Source organism: Brienomyrus brachyistius, chromosome 7, assembly GCF_023856365.1.
Source record: "Brienomyrus brachyistius isolate T26 chromosome 7, BBRACH_0.4, whole genome shotgun sequence".
Lineage (NCBI taxonomy): Eukaryota > Metazoa > Chordata > Actinopteri > Osteoglossiformes > Mormyridae > Brienomyrus > Brienomyrus brachyistius.
In genome coordinates this window covers 3,706,465-3,732,103 of record NC_064539.1, presented here as the reverse complement: position 1 = coordinate 3,732,103, position 25,639 = coordinate 3,706,465, and the positions used below count along the sequence as shown (strand labels likewise).

General features: G+C 41.5%; 2 protein-coding genes across 9 annotated transcripts in view; both read left to right on the top strand.

Annotated features, from left to right (window-relative positions):
• LOC125745795 (uncharacterized) overlaps positions 1-25,639 on the top strand; it is a 201,294-nt gene that overhangs the window by 74,736 nt on the left and 100,919 nt on the right. The window lies entirely within an intron of this gene.
• The window catches only part of LOC125745807 (uncharacterized), a 260,830-nt gene continuing 237,624 nt past the window's right edge, over positions 2,434-25,639 (top strand). For 2 of the 6 annotated variants that reach the window (XR_007398758.1, XR_007398757.1), the window contains exons 1-2: positions 2,434-3,045; positions 3,789-4,691. Coding sequence is in view for 1 of the 6 variants with exons in the window: in XM_049019032.1 (XP_048874989.1) it covers positions 3,038-3,045; positions 3,789-4,506 (726 nt within the window). In the remaining 5 variants the exon portion in view is untranslated. Of the gene's footprint in view, positions 3,046-3,788; positions 4,831-25,639 lie in introns of all 6 variants that reach the window. The other 4 variants (XR_007398756.1, XR_007398755.1, XR_007398759.1 and 1 more) reach the window with 3 other exon arrangements.

Sequence of the window (25,639 nt, the reverse complement as noted above, 5' to 3'; positions counted from 1 at the left end):
TTCTGCAGTGGGGCAGGGTCTTCAGCTACAGGCTGAACTTCAGCTACATTATGCCTGTCAAAGTGTGTCAGCTTAGCCATTTCAGAACCTCTGCTAAAATCATCCTAGTATTTGTAACGACCATCCAGTGCAGCCATGTATTTTTTGACTTGGCCACTAGCACACCTCATACAGTACAGCTAGTCAATCTGTCACTGACTTTTTAAACCAGTATAATTAATTATTTAATTGAGCTGTTGGTGAAATTTAACAAAATCATGGAACGGCTGAGGTGCCGCTGGGGAGAAGTTTGGGAACTGAAGCGGTGTTCATCTAGCCATCCAACTAGATATCAGTAACGCTTTAGAAAACAGAAGAAGTTATTACTAGTTTTTATTGTGTTACTCTTAATTTGCACATGTTCTAATGTTAAATTGTGTCATTTATTCTAAGTCAAAGTACACTTGCTACCCAGATAAACAGCTTTAAACATTTCTTTGGACTGCCTAAGACTTTCACACAGTACTGTATGTCTTAGAACATAAGAAATTTACAAATTAGAGGAGGCCTTTCGGCCCATCAAACTCATTTGGGAAGAACTTAACTAATAGCTCAGAGTTGTTAAAATCTTATCTAGCTCTGATTTAATCATCTCTCTCAATATAATATTGGGATAATTTATTCTCTTCAGAGGCCTCCATAGAATAGTGCATCCATCCCCTCACTTATGTTCAGACAGTCAGAATAACAGCATCATCAATTTCACAGCTAGATTTAAAAATTGCTTTAACAGAGTGATTACAGAAAAAAAGGTAAACAAATATTAACAAGATTATTAAAACGTAATAGACATATTCGTCATTCAGACATATTGCGCTTTTTTAAGAGCAGAAGGGATACATTAAATCACGATTATATTTTGTCCATAATTATATATATATATATATTACATATACAGTGCTCAGCATAAATGAGTACACCCCCTTTGAAAAGTACGAATGTAATCAGTAGCTCAATGAACAAAAGAATAACTTCCAAAATTTTCACAAGGCTGAGTTTTATTGAACACTTGTTTAACTCCATAACATGAAATTAAGGTTAATATTATAACTTAGATCACAAAATCTTCAGTTTTACTCAAATTGGTTGAAGCAAAAATGAATACACCCCGCAACAAAAAGTACTACATCTAGTATTTTGTATGACCGCCGTGATTTTTAAGGACAGCACCAAGTCTTCTAGGCATGGAATGAACAAGTTGGCGACATATTGCAACATCTATCTTTTTCCATCCTTCAAGAATAACCTGTTTCAGAGCCTGGATGGAGAGTGATGCTCAACTTGTCGCTTCAGAATTCCCCACAGGTGTTCGATTGGGTTCAGATCAGGAGACATACTTGGCCATTCAATCACCTTCACCCTGTTCTTCAGAAATGCAACAGTAGCTTTAGATGTGTGTTTTGGATCATTGTCGTGTTGGAAAAGTGCACGACGACCAAGTGCATGGAGAGATGGCAGCATCTTCTCCTTCAGTATAGAGCAGTACATTGTTGAGTTCATGATACCATCAATGAAATGCAGCTCCCCAACACCAGCAGCACTCATGCAGCCCCACATAAGGACACTGCCACCACCATGCTTCACTGTAGGCACCATGCATTTTTCTTTGAAATCCTCACCTTTACGACGCCATACAGTTTTGAAACAAGTAGTTCCAAAAACAGGGATTTTTGTCTCATCACTCCAGAGTATAGAGTCCCAGTAGTCTTCATCTTTTTCCGCATGGGCCCTAGCAAATTCTAGGCGTGCTTTTTTGTGCATGGGCTTTAGGAGAGGCTTCCTTCGTGGACGATACCCATGCATGCCATTCCTCTGCAGTGTGCGCCGTATGGTGTCACGGGAAACGGTCACTCCAGTTTGGCTTTCTACTACTTTAGCTAACTGCAGTGAACTTGCATGGCGATTTTCTTCAACCCTTCTCATCAGCAGACGCTCCTCTCGAGATGTTAACTTCCGTGGACGGCCTGGACGTCGCTGTAAGATCGTTGCACTTCCATCTTTCTTAAATTTTTGGATCACTTTTGCTACAGTATTTTGACTGATAGGTAAAGCTTTGCTGATCTTCTTGTAGCCCTCACCTTTTTTGTGTAAAGAAATGATTGCCTTTCTCAGATTTTGTGACATTTCTCTTCCATGTGGAGCCATTGCTGACAGCATGAAATGGGAAGGGCTTTTCTTTGTTAAGTAATGCCCTTTTATAGTCACCTGTCTGCTGGACACCTCTTAAATGAATCATTAGACTCACCTGTGGTTGAATGCCTGTTAATTAGAATTTTGTAGTCTTAAGTGTGGCTTTTCTCCTAAGACTATAATTGGGGTGTACTCATTTTTGCAACATGGGCTTGAGTGAATTTGTTAGGAAAATCACTTTTTTGTGTGTGCAAATCAACAAATCTTGTTTGCAATCAATGGCCCACATTTGTGAGAGTATTTTGTAATATAGTATCTCATAGAAAATGTTGATTCTGAAAGGAAACTAAAGGTTTTCTGACAAATGTAGTGGGGTGTACTCATTTATGCTGAGCACTGTATATATATGGTGGTGCAGTGGTTAACACTGTTGCCTCACACCTCTGGGACCCAGGTTCGAGTCTCTGCCTGGATTACATGTGTGTGGAGTTTGCATGTTCTCCCCGTGTCCTCGTGGGGTTTCCTCCGGGTACTCCGGTGTACCCCCACAATCAAAAACATGCTGAGGCTAATTGGAGTTACTAAATTGCCCATAGGTGTGCATGTGAGAGTGAATGGTATGTGAGTGTTACCTGTGATGGGCTGGCCCCCCATCCTAGGTTGTTCCCTGCCTCGTGCCCATTTTATTGACATAAAAGTCTGTTCCTCTAATTATAGAATAATATATAGAATAATTATACAAGAGCTATAATTATTATGATGTTATTATTTAATTGTGTGGGCCGTGTTGCTTGATTACATTTGACTCTTCGGCACGTGGGACGCTGCCGGTTTGAAAGACGCAGCTTCACTTGTTTTCTGCACCAAGATGACGAGGTACGTTGCTTTTCTGCTCCCATTTTATCGGATAATTTTTCTTATTTAGTATCTGTCAAATTTGCATGTATATTAAAATATGTTTGGTGAGTAAAGTCAGTATATTGCTTTTAAATAAAGTGATTTTGTTCTGGGGTACAATGTTAATTATATTTAAATTTTATGCGCAAAGTGTAGTTGATATTTCGCTTTTCCGCGTGCGCTTTACTGCGCTTAAGTAAATAATTGCGCTTGCTTGTGAGTAAATTAGTTCATTGCTTTTAAATAAAGTGAATATTGTTGCGGGCTACTGTGTTGGTTATATTTAAATTTTATGTGCAAGTCGGCTAGTTTCCTGTGCCGCAAAGTCTAGATGATATTTCACTTTTGCACGTGCGCTTTCCCGCGCTTTCATGTTGCATTCGGAAGAGGATGCGGGTGGTTGCGCTCGGTGCTGCCTACAGCAATGATATTCCAGCAGACCAGGAGAGGGCAGATGTATTGCAACAAACACAGATAAAAGTAGTGAAGCAAGACCTGAAAAGTTTGTTTGGTGACTAAAATCAGTATATTGCCATTTAGTAAAATTTAAAATTGTTCCAGGCTTCTTTCTTGATTATATGTAAATTGTATGTGAAAGTTAACTAGTTTCCTATGCTATAATGCAGTTGTTCATTGCGAAGGTGTCAGTGCAGAACTGAATTCCATGTGCCAGGAGTGACTGACAGCTCTATTGTATTGCTTGTGTGTTTTTCCTCATTCAGAAACAAACGAATTGCAAAAGCTGTCAGCTGGAGCAACGATCGATACTGGGCAACTTGGGACAAGTGGATGGAAGTGATTGACTGGGAAGATGAGGAAGAGCTGTGCTCCCCAGCAGAATCACCCTCTGACCAGGCTGACCGTTCCATCGTGTCACACACCCGAAAGCCAATTGCCAAGGCAGTTAGCTGGACGGATGATGTGTATTGGGCAGCCTGGGACAAGTGGGATGAGATCATCTGCTGGGGTGAAGAAGGAGAGTGCTCCCCAGCAACTCCACCCATCAACCAGCCTGGGAGGGATAAGGGGTTAGACATGCATGGGTTAGAGGTTTTTCTGTTAAATGAAAGGACAGTCTCCATAAAGCCTGCAGATGACCACCAAGACAGGCTGAAAATAGGAGCCGTAGTGGTCGACCTCTGCCAGTTTGAGCTAGATGGTGTAAATGATAAATTTGAAATTGTCGAAATACAAATTGGAGAGGTCAAATTGGAGGAGACTGCAGAGAGGGGTTTTAATTCAGAATTTGAATTGGAAATTTTGGATGTGGAGATAGAGGTTGTAGACAGTGAATTCCAGCTGAATGCTCTTAATTGGGAAATTGCTGGAACTAAAGTGGACAAATTATTAGTGGAACACCTGAACATAAATAATCTAGAAGCAGGCAGTGTGAAGGTGTCCACATCAAATGGGAATGTGGTATATGTCAATGGTATGTGAGTGTGTTTGGTAATGATGGGTGTGAATGGTGTGTGTAAGTGGTGTGTGTGTGTGTGTGTGTGTGTATGAGAATGGTGATTGAATGGTGTGTGTGAGGTAATGGCGTGTGAGTGAATGGTGTGTGTGAGTGACAGGTGTGTGAATGGTGTGTGTGAGGTAATGGCATGTGTGAGTGAGTGTGAGTGGTAATGGCGTGTGTGAGTGAATGGTGTGTGTGAGTATATGGTGTATGTGAATGGTCTATGTGTGTGTGAATGGGGAGTGAATGGTGTGTGAGTGACTGGTGTGTGTCTGGTGTTTATGAATGGTGTGTGTGAGTGAATGGTGTTTATGAATGGTGTGTGTGTGAGTGAATGCTGTGTGAGTGACTGGTGTGTGAATGGTGTTTATGAATGGTGTGTGAATGAATGGTGAGTTTTTGTGTGTGTGTTTGTGTGTGTGTGTGTGTGAATGATCTGTGTGTGTGAGCCTGCCCTGTGATGGGTTGGTGTCCCATCCTGGGTTGTTCCCTGCCTCGTGCCTGTAGCCTCTGGGATCCATCTGACCGCCTGTTCCAAAAGGCAAATTGATCCCCACATCCCTGAACAGGAGAAGCGGTTTTAGAAAATGGATAAATGTTCCCAGAGGTGTGAGGCAACAGTGCTAACCACTGTACCATGCATATGTATAGGATATGTAGAAGAATACCTGTTGCAGTTATCTGATGTGTGTGTTTTTCACTCTCCCTGCCGGCCCCTGGAGGTTTGGGCTTCCCCTTTGAGTCTGGTGCCTCCCAAGGTTTCTTCCTTCTAGGGAGTTTTTCCTTGCCACTGTCGCCTATGGCTTACTCACTGGGGGCTTTGGGTGGGGGTGCTCTAAAGCGCTTTGAGACAATGTAATGTTGTGATATCGTGCTATACTTTGTTGTGTAATTTTCTATTTACTCATGCAAATAAATAATTGTTTGATAACAAAAAGCACTTGTTTCATTCTTTTTACTGCGAGCATATCAGTCACTTCCCTTGTGCTCCTGCATTCAAAAATGAAAGTTTGTCCTGCCCTGCACTTAATTGCCATGGATTCTACGGGAATGCAGACCTCTACTTTGGTGGAATCCTGCTGTTGTTGTAGATGGTCTGCTCAAACGCTTTCACATTGTGTACAAGCAGATTTGTTTCTGTATCTCTGTAGAGAAGCATTCTTTTCTTCTACCTGGCAAATCCACAAATATAATAGCAATCCACCAAGGTGCAAGTGCACCTAGCTCTTAAAGAAAATGTTAGAAAAAATTAGTTTATAGCATGTTTAAACCATAAACACAGCAGTGACTGAGTACATCCCTTGTGGACCAGGCGCCTGGCTTTGACTATTTTTCTGCCATTAAACTAGCAAAGGTGGCTTGGCCATGACGTAAAATAACTTGTGCCTTTAAATTGTTAAAAAAAAGTCCTGTGTGTTGTAAAGTGAGGTATGAAACAGATACCAGGTCGTTTCAGTAACGGTCAGCGTACGTTTTCTTCATGTGATTTTGTGGTTTCAAATGTTTCATTGGAATCAATAGTATTTGCCAATTCCAGTTGCCAGGTAACTTCAATAATTTGAATAGAATACATGATAACATTTTAAACTAGATTACAGTTAATTGTTATTTTTCTGTTTAAAAAAGACAATTGCTGTAATTTACATACGACAAAACCTGTAAAAGACATTTTGGAATTCTTTTCTAAATGAAATGAAGGTACTTTGTTACTCCCCTTGGGGAAATTCTATTTTCACCTACCCCATTTTGCCCTACTTGACACATGGGCACAGACGAAGGTGACAGCAAGCCTGGCAGCAAAGGGCAGCCACCTGTAGGGACACCCATGGAGCTGGGGGTTTTACAGTGATTAACAGCAATTTTGCAATACTTTTCTGGCAGTTTTTTTTGCTAGGAATTTACAGTCAATTCTACACTGAAACAGACGTCATTCCTAAGCGCAGCATGGACTGCTTCTGGACACAGTATCAAATGCGACTTCCAGAGTCACTTGAGTAAGCTGGAGATGCTACATCCCCGGGTAAGATTACCTGCAGTAGGCAGCCTACCAAAAGAGGGCCTTTCCTGTTCCCTTGGTGAATTAGAAAACCAGTGGAGAGAGCTCTCCTGTTGCAGTTTCACAGAGATGAACAACATGGAGAACTTTGGATTGAGGTTTTGCAGTATGAGGGTGCTGAAGGAAAAAGGAGTTTTAAAGACATTGGTCTGCCTGTACTGCAGATTTTGTCTCTGCCCATTTCAGATGTTCATGTAAAGCGTGAATTTACTAATGTGACATTCCTTAAATATAACCACCGAAACAGAACGGTTGTAAATTTGCTGTCCAGATTGGTAGATGTACAACTTGGACTGCAAAGAGATGGACTGACACAGAGGCGGAGCTATGGATAGGCCTGGGTGGGATTGACAGCTGGGCCCACCCATTCAGATTAATGAAATTACATTTTTTATATATAAATTACCGGCTTCTAACTGTTCCTATACATCACTGTTGTTACTGTGGCAAGTACAATAGAATGTGTGAGCTCCCTCTAGTGGTGCTCTAGGTAGAACACCACAGTCATAGGTGTATTATTGTTGCAGTCACCATGTTGTAAATATATAAGCCAATTTAAGAAAATTTGGGGTAATGAGTTTCACTCAGAAGTCCATCCATCAGCCACTTTTCCATATTTAAAGGCTGCAGGAGGATGCTCACATGGAAAAAAAAGACTAATTCATTTCTTTATCCAAAACTATTTCTTTCCTCATTCATTAAAACGAAAAGAGCTTTAACTTGTGCGTGCATTGCTTCATTTTAAGCAGCATTATGGAGTATCATTGAAGATAGAAAAGTTTATGAAGGGTCTGATTTTCGACATCTTTTACTCCTGGTTTGGGCTATAAAATTGGAAGGAGTTGCCAAACATGACCGTGCAGGGTCTGCGCTGTTCTCATCTGTGAACAGTGTGTGGGTTTGTGGGTCAGGCATAAATTTGGGGGGAGGGGCTCCCTCCAGCATTAAAATAGGGAGATATCCCCCAAAATAATATAATTCTTCATATTCAAAAAAGTACAGATAAAATTAATCTATCTCACCAGTTAATGTAAAGTTTTTTCACCCCAAGCACACCTACCCTTCCCGAAAATGGTTTAGTCTGAAGTCCTGCTCTGGGGTACGTTTCCTATACCACGATGCACTTTGCAAAAGACAAATATATATCAGGAAAATATATAGCAGGAGATGAAAGAAAAAAGATACATTCTGCGGGCCATGGCTGCTGCCGCCTGGCAGAGGGTATGAGGAGGAAGTGCAGGGACGATGTCAGCATCACCAAAAGGATGGTTGCAGCACTCTGGAGGGAGCAGGTGAGGTGGGCTGGGGGGAGCACCAGTCTGCATTCTCTCACTCCTGGGGAGGACCGAGTATTGGCCATCCTAGATCTCAGAAGCACTTGAGGGAGTCCCGGGGTGCATAAATCTCTGTAGTCTACCCACCTCCCAGACATCTGTGCTTTCTACTCCCCAGCCACTTCCTCTTGGCCCACCAACATTTGTCCCCCTGTAGTGTGATCACCAGGGTTCCTCAATGTGTGGCACCTCCACACCTGGCTCCTCTACATCAGCCATCCCTCCTATAGGCCCCTCTACATCAGGGCGACACTGTCCCCTGAGTCCCCAGAATACCTTTCAGTCTGGTAGATCACCAAACCCCAACCATCCTGCTTCCTTGTCACCACACGCCCCTCCTTCCCCCCACGCACTCAAGCCCACTGGTGCAGAAACATTCGCTGCCAATGTAGTGAAGAGCTCCTCAGGTCTGAAGGTGGAAAAAATATCTGTTCTGAGGGGCATCCGGGAGGAACCGGCAGCCCTGATGGAGCAGTATGAAAGACACCATAAAGAGGTGATCGCCTACCGGAGAGAGACACTGGCCTTACTGGCCCAAAGGGTCAGGAGGCCCAGTGTGACAATATACTGTATCTCCCCACCTCTTAATGTCAAGGGCGCCTCCAAGGGGCGGCCACATCCCTCCTTGGAAACCTCTGGCCACCCCTGTGGCAGCCCCCAAATATGGCTGTAGAGAGATTGTTTTATAGCGAAAGCTGTGGTGCACTCAGGGACCATTAACTGTGTAGCACCTGGGGCCTGCATCATGAAACTGAAAGTCTGAGTTAGAACAAAAGTTTTAGCCTAATAAAGTCAAACAAATGCAATGCGCGATCATAAAAATCATGCCTGTAAGAAGGCTCCTGCAGTTTTAAGGGCGCACCGGTGCATGCAAAGGACTGTGGGTGCACTGTGGGGACACCGAGGCACGCGCTGACAGCGTGTTAGAACTTAAAGTTTTTCCTGGTCAGCAATATATGGAAGTCCTTACATTATATGTATGTATTAAGTTATATAATTGTGCTATGTAATTACCGAATGACGCTAAACTCATTTAGTTTGGCTTTAATTATGCTGATGTTTAATGCCGGTGTTGTGCTGCAAACTGCCCCTCTGCCACGGATTGTAATCTTTCATTTTAAAGGAAGTGTAACTTCATTTATCTTGCTTTAAGCAAACTGAAAACTCACATTACTTGTTTATAATGATATTTTACAGACAAACCTGAAGTTAAGATTAACTACCTCCTGTAAAACGTCGCAAATGTGACATGATTTAAAGGCGACAGTAATGCTTCGCTTTTCGACGACAGACGCCTTCAGTCGCAAGAAGTGTTTCATTTTCTTGAATAATATTTTTGATACTTTGTTGAATTAATTCTGCCTCGATATTTTTGATATTCTGTCTTCTTTTCATACTTATAATGCGGCGAATAGCTTCATACTCGGCACATCACACCTGGAAATAAAATAACATCGAACTAAGCAACAGAAGTAATCAGAACATAAGAACATAAGAACTATACAAACGAGAGGAGGCCATTCGGCCCATCAAGCTCGCTTGGGGAGAACTAAACTAATAGCTCAGAGTCGTTAAAATCTTATCTAGCTCTGATTTAAAGGAACCCAAGGATTCAGCTTGCACTACATTATCAGGAAGGCTATTCCATACTCTGACTACACGCTGCGTAAAGAAGTGCTTCCTTAAATCCAGCTTGAAATGTTCTCCCGCTAATTTCCACCTATGGCCACGAGTTCGTGTATTTAAACTAATGCTGAAGTAACTATTTGGTTGAACAGCATCCAAACCTGTTAGAATCTTATATACCTAGATCATGTCCCCCCTCAATCTCCTTTGCTTGAGACTGAACAGATTTAGCTCAAGTAACCGTTCCTCGTATGACATTCCTCTAAGACCAGGAATCATTTTTGTAGCCCTACGCTGCACCTTTTCTAAGGCCACAATGTCCTTTTTAAGATATGGTGACCAAACCTGCACACAATATTCTAGGTGAGGTCTCACCAAGGAATTGTATAATCTTAGCATTACCTCCCTTGACTTAAACTCCACACACCTGGAGATATACCCCAACATCCTATTGGCCTTTTTTATTGCTTCCCCACACTGGCGAGAATGGGACATGGAAGCATCAACATACACACCAAGGTCTTTCTCATGATCAGCTACCTTTATTTCAGTGACACCCATGAAATACCTGTACTTTATATTTCTGCTCCCTAGATGGAGTACCTTACATTTATCGACGTTAAATTTCATCTGCCAGGTATCGGCCCAGTCACTAATTAAATCAAGATCCCGCTGTAGCTGCTGAGCCACTAATTCAGTATCTGCTACACCACCCACCTTGGTGTCATCTGCAAATTTCACCAGTTTACTGTATATATTGGTATCCATATCATTTATGTAAATTAGGAACAATAGTGGTGCTAAAATCGAACCCTGCGGTACCCCACTATGAACGCAAGCCCACTGTGACATTGTGCCTCTTATAACTACTCGCTGTTTCCTATCTGTTAACCAGTTATCAATCCAGGTCGCTACGGTACCTAAAATACCTGTCACTTTGAGTTTAAGTAGGAGCCTCTTGTGGGGGACAACATCAAAAGCCTTTTGGAAATCTAAGTAGATGACAAGTAGTCAGCACCCTGCACTTCTTAGTATTTAGAAGTTATGTTTTTCATTGGGTCGAACTTGCTATATCTTGACGTTAAAATTTAGAAAGCTATGTGATTTAAAAGTACTTTTTTCACTTTAATATGACATTATTTTATTAATGCTATATTATTCGTTAAACTTTTGTTTTAGTAGTGTGTGAGATCACAATCACCAGTTACAGCTACTCTTTGCTGAAACAGACATTAGACTAATTATGTCTGGATAACTGAGTACATACTGTATTGTGCATTTTTTCCCAGTGGCGAGTCTCCAAAGTTAGCCAGACTTCTGCATCAAGCTGCAAGGATATTAATGAGACAGTCTGAAAATTCAGACATAGTTGTAGCAGAAGCGACATCACTGGTGTCAAATCAAACACCTGGGGTGTCAACCTCAGCCAGTCTTTCTGCACTTGTTGCACATTCTGAATTTAACACATCTAGACAGGACCAGATTGAAAGAAATCTAGTCCAGCTGTTCCAGTTGTATGACCGTTTTAAGAGGACAAAGGGACCCATACCAAAGGGTGAAATAGAGAGCAAGTATAACAACAGAGTCATGGACACATGACTTCTTCTGTTTTGCGGAAAAAGATGTCCATCCTTTGCCAGAAGAACATAGTCATTTACAGAACTGTGGCCTAGGTAGGAAGCGAATAACATTCCCAGATAAAAATGGCAATTACAAAGACCTCTGAGATGTCCTGTATGCAGCTTATCCACCACTTAATACTTCTGGAGGATTTCAAATTTTGGCATGTTTTAGATGTTTGGAACCTCTGCCAATACCACCCAATGGATATAGCGTGAAATACCTTAGAACAGAGAGTGGTTTGAATCAGGCAGTCAACTATATCCGTCCACTCCGTCCAAGTTAGCATAAGCACAGATGGATTGTGTAAGCTTAATGAGGTTAGTCACAAAAAATCTTGCCTTTTTTGTACACTTGTAAATGTTTCATGAAAGCATCTCACTTCTCCTACGAAATATCTTCAATTTCTTTAAACTACTACAAATAATTACTAAATAGAGTTATGTTCAGAGATTTACATATGTCTTGTTTGTATTATGCTGTGTTTAACTGTTATGCTTTCTACCTTAAGGGCCAAGCATTGGTGCTGGAAAAATGTCAGACCTGTAGAAATTATATTCCCATGCAGTCTCTAGTTCAGCATGTTGAACAGTGCTCAAGGTAAAATACATGATTTAGACTTTTTTTGTCTTGCATCACCTGAGACATTATTTCAATGTGTGTTAAATGGACTTTAAAACTCGCTGAGCATTTGTTAAAGTATTTAGATGTATGCTGAGTGATTTTAATGTATCATTTAAATGAAAATGTCTTTATATTCTTCTTCTTGTAAAGCAAAACCAACAGCCAGATACCAGATGCCAGGCAGAGGAAGCACCTTGTACTTCACAATTTTTTCAGGGACTATTTGGACCTTGTTTGCTCTGATGTGAGTGAGTCAGAGGATGAACAAATCAGTCGAGCTATAGAAGAGTCATTGATAGAAATGTCAAGTGAGTTTAATGTTCAAATGTCGCAATTTTGTTATGTAGTGTTTTTTTATGTTTGGTTGTGTGACTGTCTTTTCAGGCTGCAGGATGTCTTGCAGATGCTGCAAAAGGAATATTGATAAGGATGAAGCTCTTCGCTTCAACATCAACCGGAAGAACATTTAGGATGGTGCTGTCCGCACAATGAGGAGACCAAATTTCTCTGCCAGAAAGAGAATTGATGCCAAATTCACTTATGAGGGAAATTCTGTAGAAGCAGTTTATATGGGTGGCCCAATGAGGGAGTTCTTCAGACTTGCATTTCAACATATAAGGCAGAGCCCAGTGTTCACAGGTTCTGACTACCAGCGAGTTTTGGAGTGCCATATATGTGTGTAAGTGTTGCAGAGGGAAACCATCAAACATTTCATATATATGTCAGGCTTTGGTTACTGTTGAGAATGTAATTGCATGATTTCTCATCTTTCTCTGGTAGCTTTAAAAGAAAACAGCTACTTTTATGCAGGAGAGTTGATTGCAATGGGCATAGTTCAAGGAGGACCATCCCCACGTTTCTTTGCTCCAGTCTTGTATCAAGCCATAGTGTCAGGTGCAGAAAGTGCAGACATTGAGGACATTCATGATCATGAATTAAAAAGCTTGCTGTCAGAGGTAGGGGAAGAACGTGAATAATTGCATTTCAGACTGCTGTACAATTTTAAAATGGTGTTTATAGCAATGTTTACGTATTCTTTAGTACGTTTTGTCAGTTCTCTTTATGCTCATGTGCATTTGAAAAGCTTGATATTAATGTTTGCATGAACAAATAATTCACTGTAAAAATAAATGTTTTCAATCCAGTGTCAAGTTGTGGCTTCAGAGTTTAAGAAAAACCTGAACAAAGCTGTTGAAAGATGTGAGACCCACCTGATGCTGGCTGGATGTCTGCGAAGCATCTCTGTCAGTAATAAAAATGAAGTGGTGCAAGACGTCATTAATTGGTTTGTCCTTCAGGATAAGGAAACACTTTGAAAGGCATGTTCCTCATCATGTATTATCCATGTTCAAAGTTTATAGGGCATTCAAAATTAGTGGATGTTTTTTTTCTCTTTTGATCAATGTATCAAAATTTTTTATAGGTTCCAGGATGGGCTTCGTAGCTGTGGACTACTGGATGCTATCCAGAGCCATCCACGCGTATTCAGAACGGTATTTACAAAGATCAACGAAAAGCTTACAGCTGAGAGTATTGAACAGCAGTTTACAGAACAAAGGTCTGAGCGAGGGAGCGACAAATACAAAATCGAAAATGAAGCTATCTCTTGGATGCTAAGAGAAGGTATTCCTCAACCACAATTAGAACCAAACTTAAAAGGATGTGGAATTCTAAAGAATGATGGTTCTTCCTAATATCAGCACTACATATATTTAAGTAAAATTCAGCCTTATTTACTTTATACATGGAACCTGGCAAAAGCAGCCAGCCATTACTGACACATGAGAAATTATAGATAGAACATTTTTCTTCTAAAATGTATAGTAATTTGTATCAAAATTGTAACTAATTAAAAATTAACTGACTAAGTATATATGACTATACTATACGCTACATAGTGCAGGACAGTTACACTTATTTTTGCATTGTTCATTGATTTTGCATATGCTTCATACAGGTTGATAGAACTGTTTGTTGTTACATTATTTTTACACTACAGAGACTTAAACTGTGCCTTATTGGCTCTTAAACTCAGAATCTCTCGAGTCCCCTTTAGGAACAGGCTGGGTCATATGATTTGACATGTTACACACTGGATAACTGTAACAGGTTTTCTCCTATATATCCCATACATGGGGATGGCACAGTGGTGCAGTGGTTAGCACTGTTGTCTCACAACTCTGGGACCATCCAACCATCCATCTTCTGAAACTGCTTCTCCTGTTCAGGGCCGCAGGGGCTTCTCCTGTTCAGGGCCGCATTTAAACCCAAATCCCAGAGGTGTGAGGCGAAAGCGCTAACCACTGCATCACCGTGCCACCCGCCTCTGGGAACATACTGCGGTTAATTGGAGTTAACAAGTTGACCATGAGTGTGAATGGTGCACACAGGCAGGCATGTAAGTAGGCAGGCATGTAAGTAGGCAGGCATGTAAGTAGGCAGGCAGACAGGCAAGCGCGCGCGAACACAGACAGGCAAGTATGCACACATGCATAAAGGCACTCCTCCAAACAGTCAAGCACACACGCACACAGGCAGGCACACACACACATAGGCACGCACAAATGTACGCACACAGGCACGCACGCAGACACACACACACATAGGCAGGCACAGACACAGGTAGGCTCACAGGCACTCAGAGGCACCCATGCATGCAAGGACACACAGAGACACAGGTGCATACAAGCACACAGGAATGCACGGACACAGGCACGCAAGCACAGGCATGCACAGAGGCATGCACACACACAGACATATACACACAGGCAGGCACACACACGGACACACACAGGCGCGCAGACAGGTAGGTACTTACACAGGAATGCACGCACCCACACAAGCACGCATGCACTCACACAGGCAGACATGTACACAGGCACGCAGACAGGTAGGTACTTACACAGGCATGCACACATGCAGGCACGCATGCACGCACAAAACTCCTCGTCCTTCACCCAGGACTTCCAAACATAAGCAAAACACAGTTACAATATTAGTTGTAATTATTAGCATTAGTAAGATTCCCCTTACATTGCATAATAGGTAAGAAATAAATGGATGTAGGGGCGGCATGGTGGTGCAGTGGTTAGCACTGTTGCCTCACACCTCTGGGACCCAGGTTCGAGTCTTCGCCTGGGTCACATGTGTGTGGAGTTTGCATGTTCTCCCCATGTCATCGTGGGGTTTCCTCCGGGTACTCCGGTTTCCCCCCACAGTCCAAAAACATGCTGAGGCTAATTGGAGTCGCTAAATTGCCCATAGGTGTGCCTGTGTGAGTGAATGGTGTGTGAGTGTGCCCTGCGATGGGCTGGCCCCCCATCCTGGGTTGTTCCCAGCCTCGTGCCCATTGCTTCCGGGATAGGCTCCGGACCCCCCGCGACCCGATAGGATAAGCGGTTTGGAAAATGGATGGATGGATAAATGGATGTAGAGAAGAAACATGTTTACAATTCAAAGTATATTAGAGATGCTGTAAGTATGTATGTGAAGGGTTCAATGGGGCTAATCCCACAATGATTAAAAACAATTTGACAAATTCAAATAACAGGCTGAGAAGGATGTTCAGCTTCAGCCACCGGCTCTCGTTTTTGACAGTGGGGTGTAATTTTGCCGGTTCTTTCCTTTCTTCTGTTTCCCATACGTTGTTTGCAGAGGCCCCTTCACCACATCGCCATGTGATGTGGACACCTTCACACTGCCTGCTTCTAGATCATTTATGTTGAGGTGTTCCACTTTAGTTTCAGCAATGTGTAAATTAACATCATTCAGCTGGAATTCATCGTCTACAACTTCTAATAATAATAATAATAATCAATACTTTATTAATCCCTGTGGGGATATTGCGTTTTTTGTGTCTCCCTCAACATGCCCTTTGTGGAGTAAGTTGTCTGTGAAGGGCAGCTACCTGTTGGGGCGTCTAGGGAGCTGGGGGGAATTAAGGGCCTTGCTCGAGGACCCGCAGACGTGCTGAGGCTGGGTTTGAACCGGTGACCTTCCGATTACAGGCACAAGGACTTGGTCTATGTATTGACCCCTGCCCCCCAACTGTGTATGAGTAGCATTTATGGTGTTTCTTGAATGTGAGCTAGTACATAAACCAGCTAGTACCCACCCTTGCAAAAATACTCTAGAGTTCCGTCATACACATTCTTTTATTTTCTTGCATTGTCCGTTTTTGTTCATAGTCTGTAATTTTCCGAATAACGGCAATTTCTGATAACTACTGGAACTATAAATTCCGGAGGGGAGAATATATTCATGCAAGTTCCATTACATGCTATAGATATATTGATCTGATACCTTTCTTTATCAGACTGTTACTGTACCACTGTTAAAAACCACAGATATTTTATTCTGATTGTATGCATTTCCTTATTAGGGCACATTAGTTAGTTCTTTTAAAAAATCAGTTTATTCTGACATCGTAAATTTCCTGATCAGAGTTTACCCTCTTTAAAATGACAGGGTTACACTTGTGCCATTTAATTTCCGTAATCTGTGGCAGTCAGTGACAATGACTTATTTACTACCAAACAGCACTGAGATTGAGTAGAGTGAGGGGCTTAGGGCGTATTACGGAAGAATAAAAGCTGAGTCCTGTATCCAGGCGAGATGCGTAGCTGACAGGCTGATGAACGTTTCAAACTCTTACCTCCACCGTACTGACAGGAACGGCGAGCAGCTGTGGCGTCATGGCATCAAACTTCTGTTTCTCCAGGCAAGAAAACAACCAAGACCAGCCTTAATAATCTAAACACTTTGAAGACTGATATAAATGGTAAATATGAGGCGTGAATACCATCCAACACTACCAGTTACTCAGTGAATACTCAGTCATGCAGAAATATAATCTAAAGTTATAATTATGGGGACATGTGGCCATCCACTGCAGGTGACAATGTCCTAAACTCTTTCATACTTAAAGAACGCTTACAGTTATTACTTTGTAAGGATGCATAGAACTCCAGTTCAGTATATTTATGGAATATATACAGCAGCAACTACTTTATGGTCATTTATTAAGTAACAGACTTATTTTCTACCTGCGGGATCTTATAATTATGCTGAAATAAAAATGTAACTTACAGCGTAAAAACATGGAATCCAGTCCAAAATTTATTTAGTTTGACATGTGATCAAAATTCAGAGTAAACTAATACATGATAGCATGCATGCAAAAGATCAAGGGCAGAACAGGGGCTGTGAACCCAGTCTGCATTAAAATGGAATTAACCATCTCTCTCAATATAAAATCGGGATAATTATTCTCTTCAGAGGCATCCATAGAATAGTGTATCCATCCCCTCACTCCTGTGTATAGAGGCATATCCTAAGGCTCCGGCAACAAATTTCAGCTCAACAACAGCATCAATAATTTTACAGCTAGTTTTAAAACTTGCTTTAACATACAGTGATTGCAGAAAATGATAAACAAATTAGGTAATATTAATTAAATCATTAAAATGTGCAGAAAAGGTTTTGAAGTTTACATCACGATAAATGAGAACTACACGTGATTACTAATTACTGTTAACTAATTTGCTGTCTGGACTTTTTACAGTGAGGGGGGAAAAGTCATTATATGTCAGGATGCCAGTCAGTGGCACAGACACAAGTTGGCCAGCTGGCCTATTCATTCAGCACCAGCCCATCAAGTAGAGAATTTATTTACGTAGTTTTAAGTGGACAGATTTCTGACTAATTTTCAAGCATGTGCAACAAGTAATGACAGATATTGACGTTAGTTTCACACATTCAAAAATATTCAGTAACTGCGTTGCTTGTGACATTTGCGTTTGGTTTATACTTTCATAAGGTGTTCGAATTTTTAACCAATATGTTTTGTTTTGCCATTTCCAAATATATGTGTTATTCTAACATCCGGAATACGGCACGTATGGTAGATGTTCATGGACGTGGATGGTACTCACACAAAGGATGTGAGGACCGACTTCAAATAGCATATCTCGGGGGGGCCAATAGTACTATTGGCACACGTTTCCCTTCGTATCAAAACATGGGTTAGTATGACGTGTTCGTAGTGAGCATATATATCCTCTATCAGTTTTATCACAATCTCGTATATCATACCTTTTGTTAGTATAGGTATCTAGCTATTCTCCCTTTACCTGTAGAGTCCATTAATCACGGCGGGGGTTGCGGAAAATAAGGAGGACGCTATAGCGGATCAGTCCAATATTTATCTTCTCCGTCAACTCCGGGAGAGAGAGCAACAGGACAGAGACAAAAAAAATCCAAAATCGAGGTAGTGAAAACAGACAGGTGGTCAGGCGATCGGCATCGGCAGTGAGAGGGCTAGGCTATAAGCGAAGGGCGGAAGAGGCAGAACAGAGGTGGAGACAGGTCAGGGAATAAACGCTGGAACTTAGCACGGAGGGCTGAAGACCGGCAGGTGTGCCAAACACGAATAAAAAGGCTCGCCGATTACCCCGACGGGCATCAGCTGGTAGAGGAGGGCAAACGGTAACCGGTCCTGCCGGTTCTCGGGACAGGTGTAGAAGCGCTACGGCCGCTGCTCAACTCCCTCCTAGGGAAACCAGCGGGGGTGTGGCAGGGGAGTCCCGCGTGACATCATAGGGGCTTCCCCTGGGCGATCCACGACACCATTATGCCCCTCCAGCTATTATGGACAACCCGTGGAATCTACATTGAGCTTGGTGTGTAGCTACATTATACATTCCCCCATGCCCAGTGCATAAAGTATCATTACACTGAGGTATTTCAGGCTTTAGATGTAACCACATAGTAGAACTAATACTCCACAGTTGCTTCCATGCACTATGATTAGATGTCAATAACATTCGTTGAACATTATTTCGTTGTATTTTGGCATTTAACATAGCCATAGTACATGCAGTCCAATTCATCCATCGAGTTCGGTCACAGCCACTTGAGGGGGCACTCCGGCAGACGCAAGGATGTTCTTCCCCCTATAACACCCCCTGCAGAAGTACATCTCACTTCCATTAGTAGGGGCCAGTTCAGCATGGTTGGTTTGCTGGACAGGTGAAGTTGTCTTGCTGTCGATCTTGTATGCTGCTTCTCCATCCAATCCTAAAAGTGGAAGTGTGCTCCAGCTCGGTCATTGGGACTGTATCATAGCCGAAGGCTGTCAGCAGCATTGGCCACGCCGTCCACCAGGGCCATTGCGCCATCCTTCACGCATAAAGAAGAACTGACATCCACATTACTGTAGTTTTCTCATAAATAACATTTATTAGCTGGGATACGTCACCAACTTTCGGCGCCTGGCTTCATAACGGCCACAGTGTTATCTTGTCCCACTGTTTCTATAAGGAAACATTCCAATTATTCCTTTTTCTGGATCTATTTTTATAAATGAATTGTGAAGGAAAAGGAAAATATGCAAAGGAGGCCAAACTAACACTGCAATCTGGAGTAATGTATTTTATTCTTTTTATAATAATGGATGAAGTTTAGCTTCCTTACACTCTCTCTGTACCTCTGTTTCTAATGCGGGTTTACGTGAAGAGTTGTACTGTATTTAATCTAACTACAGCTAGATCAGTACCAGAGATAAAAACACTGGATGTCGCGTTGAATACAGCCGTCTTTGGGAGCGAATGCGTCAACAGAGCCGCCATCTTGGGACGGGGTAGAGCTCCTTTTAAATGAATGAACGTCTATCAGGGACAAGCTGGCATTCAGAAATAAAGAACCATAAATGGGCAAATTTGAGAAGCGATTTTTATTGTCTTGGTTCATTATAAATGTCAGACATGTATTTACGACCGAGCCACGAGTAAATCGACAGGGAAGCGGTTTTTCTTAACACAGCCTACTTTTATGTTCAAAATGTAATGCGCATATAGGTATTTTTTCATTCTTCCAATCGAAATAAACATACACTACTCTCCTACTACGTGCAGAACAATGCAAATACAAAACACCACAAAAAAGGCCAGCAATGTTAGCTGAAAGACCCTGGTAATCTCCATGATAAATCCCATTGTGTTACCACTCATGCATTTACATTAATGCAGGCCGGCTCGTGGCATTGGCAATATAGGCAATGGGCCAAGGGCGCCATTCATCCAGGGGGCGCCACAAACGGAGGAAGAAAAAAGTGTAACATTCCACTATTCTTAAAGCTAGTTGGTATTAATGTGTCTTAATATGAAAAGAACAAGCCCACATGAATTTACCTGCTAAACAAAGCCTATTAAGTAGTAATAATAATAATGATGATGATGACGATGATGATGATACATAACTTTCCTATGAGCCCCCCCCCCTTGTAACCTCCCTCAATAACGAACACAAGTTGATCTCTGATCACGGGCATTTATTCACATATCTATCCGGTCGAGCATGCCGTGAGAACTAGATAAAATAAAGCACATACATCAAAAAATGAATAAGTAAAAACACGGGCAATTTCCTAAAAATAACCAAACACAAACAAATAGGCTACAGCTCGCTCACGCCATTAACTTATGACTGCAGCTCATACAATAACTCCAATATCCATGAATATTGACATTATAACTTAAAACACTTTCTCAGCCGCATAACAAATGCTGCACTTATAACTGAGCAAAACAAAAATGTTACCAGCAAAACTGACCAGACCTCAACCCAAACGCAACATTAGTTCCGCTATAGTTTCCCTACGCCTGGGGGGGCGCCGGCGCTGATGCTCGCCTAGGGCGCCTCATCGGCTAGGACCGTTACTGCATTTAAGCATTTGGCAGACGCCTTTATCCAAAGCAACGGGCATTTGTATAGACTTGTAGAGAACTATAGACAATGAACTGTACACAATACATTTTCCAGACAAAGAAAATACTTTATTTTTTTTTTACATTTAATATGAAAGATGAACATCCGTTTACCTGCTTTTTGGAAAAATAACTATAGACAGGGCAGGTCCATACACACAGGCATCTTGTGTATATTTGTCAAGAACTATAGCCAATGAACTGCAATATATACTGGTGTCAGTACAGAAGCTGTGTCTTTCCTGTGACGTGGGGGTGGGAAGACAGAGGCTCTGTGTCTAGTATTTAGTATCCTTGTAACAATACTATTTTACACAGTTTCTTCCTCAAACTGCTGCTCTGTAGTTGGAGAGTATGTACTTTTGCCACATGGTCTTCTCTCAACTTGTGAAAGCAAGACAAGTGAAATTAAATTGAAATGATGGTTGCCAATGCCATCTTGAGTTTCAGCAATGTGATCACAACGATTAAATATATCCTGAAAACCTACATCTGCTTTCACAACCCTATTCAACAGAGACTGGATGTTGGAGGCCTGTCTGATGCACTGCTCAGCTGAGCCAATCACCTTTACTGTACCATGGCTTAGTATCAGCAGGCCTCCATTGTTACGCAAGGTCAGCAGATGATAGTTCTGACGAGACGTGAAGGCACGGCTGTACTAACCAAGCTACTGCAGCACATCACACTTCAGCTTCTTCACGACCTGCCTAACAACAAAACCTGTGATATACACCAGAGCATTCTCAGTTAGGGCTCCAAAGCTGGCTGGCAAGTAGCTATGGTCTAACACAACACCAGTGACTTGCTCAAAAGGAGAGGACCCTCTTGTGTCCCTGTCCTTTGGCATGGCTTTGAACAGCAGAAATGCCCATGTTGCCTACATCAAAAGCTTTCTTGCATATCTTGCAGTATGCCCGATGTACATTATCTGTCACATGCCCTATCCAGTACCTGAACTCAGGATTTATCGTCCATTCCACCTTAAACGTACACCTCCTTCACATGATTCTGCTCTCCCTCACTTCTGTAATTAGAAACACATTCTCTAAATTAACCATTATAGGCTACTATTTTCCTGCAACACTGCCTATTAGTGTCAAAGATATTAAATACAGTAATGCACAAAAATGTAGGCTAAACAGAAATACTGATCCAATACAGATTTTCTGTAGGCTAACTGTGGTAAACTGAATGTGAAAGCATACCCATATAATTCCTCTAGAGGGAGCTAACGTTCTGGGGAATAATGGAAGCTAGCTAGAACAAGAAGTTGAGCCAGAAGCCGTTAAGCCTGTTTGTAGTAGTGCAAATAAACGGCACAAGCCAAGTAATATTTATTGTGTGGTGATTACTGGGCTTGAAGGATATCACAGGAACCTACACAAACACACAAACACAGGCATTTAGATGTAGGCTTCAAGTAGCCTAAGCTCAATTTGTTTTTAAATGAAAGAGCTCTAAGTCTAATCATTTTTAAGACTGTTATCGTCTTTGTGCTGTTTCAGATTTGGTTCACTGAATTTATTTGCTTAACAGTGGGACCACGTAGGCCTCCAAAATGATTTTAGATCGATTACCGTCATTGACAATTAGCACTATGCTAACACCTAATGGGAACTGCCATTAACAGGCTAACAGAAATTAGCATCGCCAATTTACTTGACATGTTTAACATGCGGCCTGGGTCCACATCAGATGGTATGAAGTAACAAAACTATCAGTTGCACCATATGCACTGTGGTCATACTTACAGTCATGAACTTGAGAAATTTCAATTGATGAACTGATATCCTTTTGTTCTCCTGTCAGCTACTAACAAGCTAGAGCAACGAGAGTCAAAATATGATAGGTCGCATTAAGTTGATGTCATTGTCCAAGGTATGCATAATGAAAACGAAGCGGCGGCCATTTTACTGGGGTGCGAGAGACAAGAGCAGCAAGAAAACTGGAGAAAAACTGAGTAGGGGCTATGCTGTAACAACGCGAGACCTCGACGAGAAGCACGGCAGTATTGAACACGGCGGTGCGCAGCTGACTGCAAAAAGGTTATCAATCGGATTCTTTCCACGCCAACTTATCTCTAGACAGCCTTAAAGGTAATCAAAATTCATTTCAGTTGTATCCATAAAAAAATTTAGCATCCTGGAGCACAGTGAAATTCTGAACAGTTTAGAAAATTGTATAGACGAGTACTTCGAGAGAATTGCTATGCGGAAATCAGACAAAACACCGACCACTTCCACCTGTAAAAATAACTCGTCCTCCAAGAGAAGCCGCCCCGAGGACTCCCCAGAAGCGGCTTCTCGTAATACCAACGATGTGACAGACATTTTGGAGTCTATAGATATACGACTATCCTGCTTAGAGGCGCGTCTGTCCCTAATGGAAATTCTCCATAAAGAGTTCCAGGCTTTGCGTGAGTCAGTGGAGTACAGCCAACAACAGGTGGAATCACTTGCTGCAGAGAATGCGACCCTCGGGGAATCGGTAAAATCCCTCACAGATGGAATGATGCGCCTTTCGGAGGAAAATTAAAAAATAAAATAAACTATCATTGACCTCCAGGCCCGCCGCATGACAGACAATTTAGTAATTTCAGGCATCCTGGAGAAAGCATATTTTAGCACTTTGAAATTGCTAAAATATAAAGTGCAATACAAATAAAATTTATTATTATTATTATTATTATTATTATTATTATTATTACAGTGAAAGAGTTCATTCTAACTCAGCTAAAACTCCCGGAGGACACAGTAAAAACCATCAGCTTCTATCGAGTTCACCACCTAGGAGTGAAGAGACCCGACGGACGCAGACCCAGACCAATAGTGGCTAAATTCGAGCACTTTAAACAAAAAGAACTGGTTAAAAGCCTCGGCCGGGAATTAAAAGGAACAAACTTTAGCATCAACGACCAGTTTCCCAAGGAGATCCTGGAAAGAAGGAAGATCCTGTTCCCTATAAGGAAAAAATTCATCGACGGAGGCTCCCGTGCTGTCATCGCGGTCAACAAACTGTATGTCAGCGGATGGGTCTTTTGCCACCGGACCCGGAGCCGTACAGCATCTTCCAAATAAAAGTCCCAGGTCCCGATGGTTTCCCAGCAGAATTCTACAAAGTATTTTGGCCAACGTTAGCACCCGTTTTTATCAGAATGGTTACTCAAATTCAGAATGATCACTCGCTATCTCCAAACTTGAACTATTAGCCTGCTTCTGAAACCTGGTAAAGACCCAACGCTGACATCGAGCTACCGCCCAATCTTACTCATAGACGTAGATCTTAAAATAATTTGCCAAAGTCCTTGCCAAAAGATTAGAGAAAGTTAGTCCATTTCTTATACATCCTGACCAAACAGGTTTTTATCAAGGGTAGACACTCAGCCAATAATACACGTAGACTATTGAATGTTATAGACTATTGCTCCATTAACAAATTAGAAACCACGGTTATATCTCTAGATGCAGAGAAAGCATTTGACAAAGTAAATTGTAAATTTCTATTTGCAGTTCTACATAAATTTGGATTTGGTTCATCCTTCATAAGCTGGATTAAAACACTATACAGCTCTCCAAATGAACGTATTAGGACAAATGAACTATTTTCTCGAAGCCTCCGTTTGCAGAGGGGCACCAGGCAGGGCTGCCCGCTCTCTCCCTCGCTTTTTGTTATCTTCATTGAGCCACTAGCAGCGGCGATTAGACAAAATTTACATATTAAAGGAATTCAAACAAAAAAAAAATAGACCATAAGATAAGCCTTTATGCAGTTGACGTATTACTCTTTCTTAGGAACTCACCAGCCTCTCTTCTTAAGACAATATCACTTATAGATAAGTTCTCATCTATATCAGACTACTCCGTCAACTGGAGCAGACCAACAGTTCTGCCTTGTAATTTCCAAAACACAACTGCTACTCTATTGCAGTCAGGTAACCTCAGATACTTAGGCATACATTTTTCCACCAGGCTCTCAGACTTGGTACAGATGAATGACATTCCAGTATTAAAAATGGTAGATTTCATGCGATGGAAAAATCTACCTATATCACTCATGGGTAGAATTGCCACCATTAAAATGAAGATCCTGCCTAAAATCAATTACTTGTTCTCAATGATCCCTAATAAACCCTCTATTGCTTGGTTTATATCACTAGACACAAGCATCTCATCATTTTTATGGAAGAATAAACCATCGCGAATAAGATTAAAAACCCTACAAAATGCTAAAGGTGATGGTGGTCTAGAACTACCAAATTTCTATCACTACTTCTTAGCCAACAGATTGCAGTATGTATCAAATTGGATTAAATCAAGCCCAGTAGACAGTCCATGGCTGGACTTAGAACAAGCAATCAGTGGAGAAGTAAAAAATCTCTGATCTACCCTTTATAAGTCCTAGCATGAAGCGTTATAACTGTTTTAAAAGCCTTAGTAACCTCATTGACAGCCTGGTGGGAATTTTTTAAAATAACCAGGTCTGCACTTAGCCCTGTAATCTAACACCCATTTGGAACAATCCAGATATTTGCCAAAAAAAGAAAGCATTGAACTTTCCTGTATGGCGTGATAAAGGGATTATAAATCTATAAATAGATGACTCAATTTCCCTCCCAACCTCAAAATGGGAGCAAGATCTATCCATTGATCCCGAGCAAAACGTTTGGAATCAAATATGTTTAAACCCTTTCAAAATGACTAAAAGTCCCAACTTGCAACTTGTACAATACAAAACTCTCCATTGAATACACTACACAGGACAAAGGATGTTCCAAATAGGCCTTAAACACTCAAACTTATGTACCCACTGCTCAGGTAACTTTGTGGAGAACTACAGTACATGCATGCAATAAGGTCCTGCACACCGGTGCAGAAGTTCTGGCAGATGATATGTGAAGATCTATCAGTATGGTTTAATTGTCATATCCCAACCTCACCCACACTGTATATTTTAGGAGATGCAAGTGAATTAGATATGGAAGAAAATAAGGCACACATAATCCTTACTGCCTTAGGCATTGCAAAGAAAACTATCTTCATGAACAGGAAATCAAAAAATAATTTATGTATTACTCAGCATAGAAATT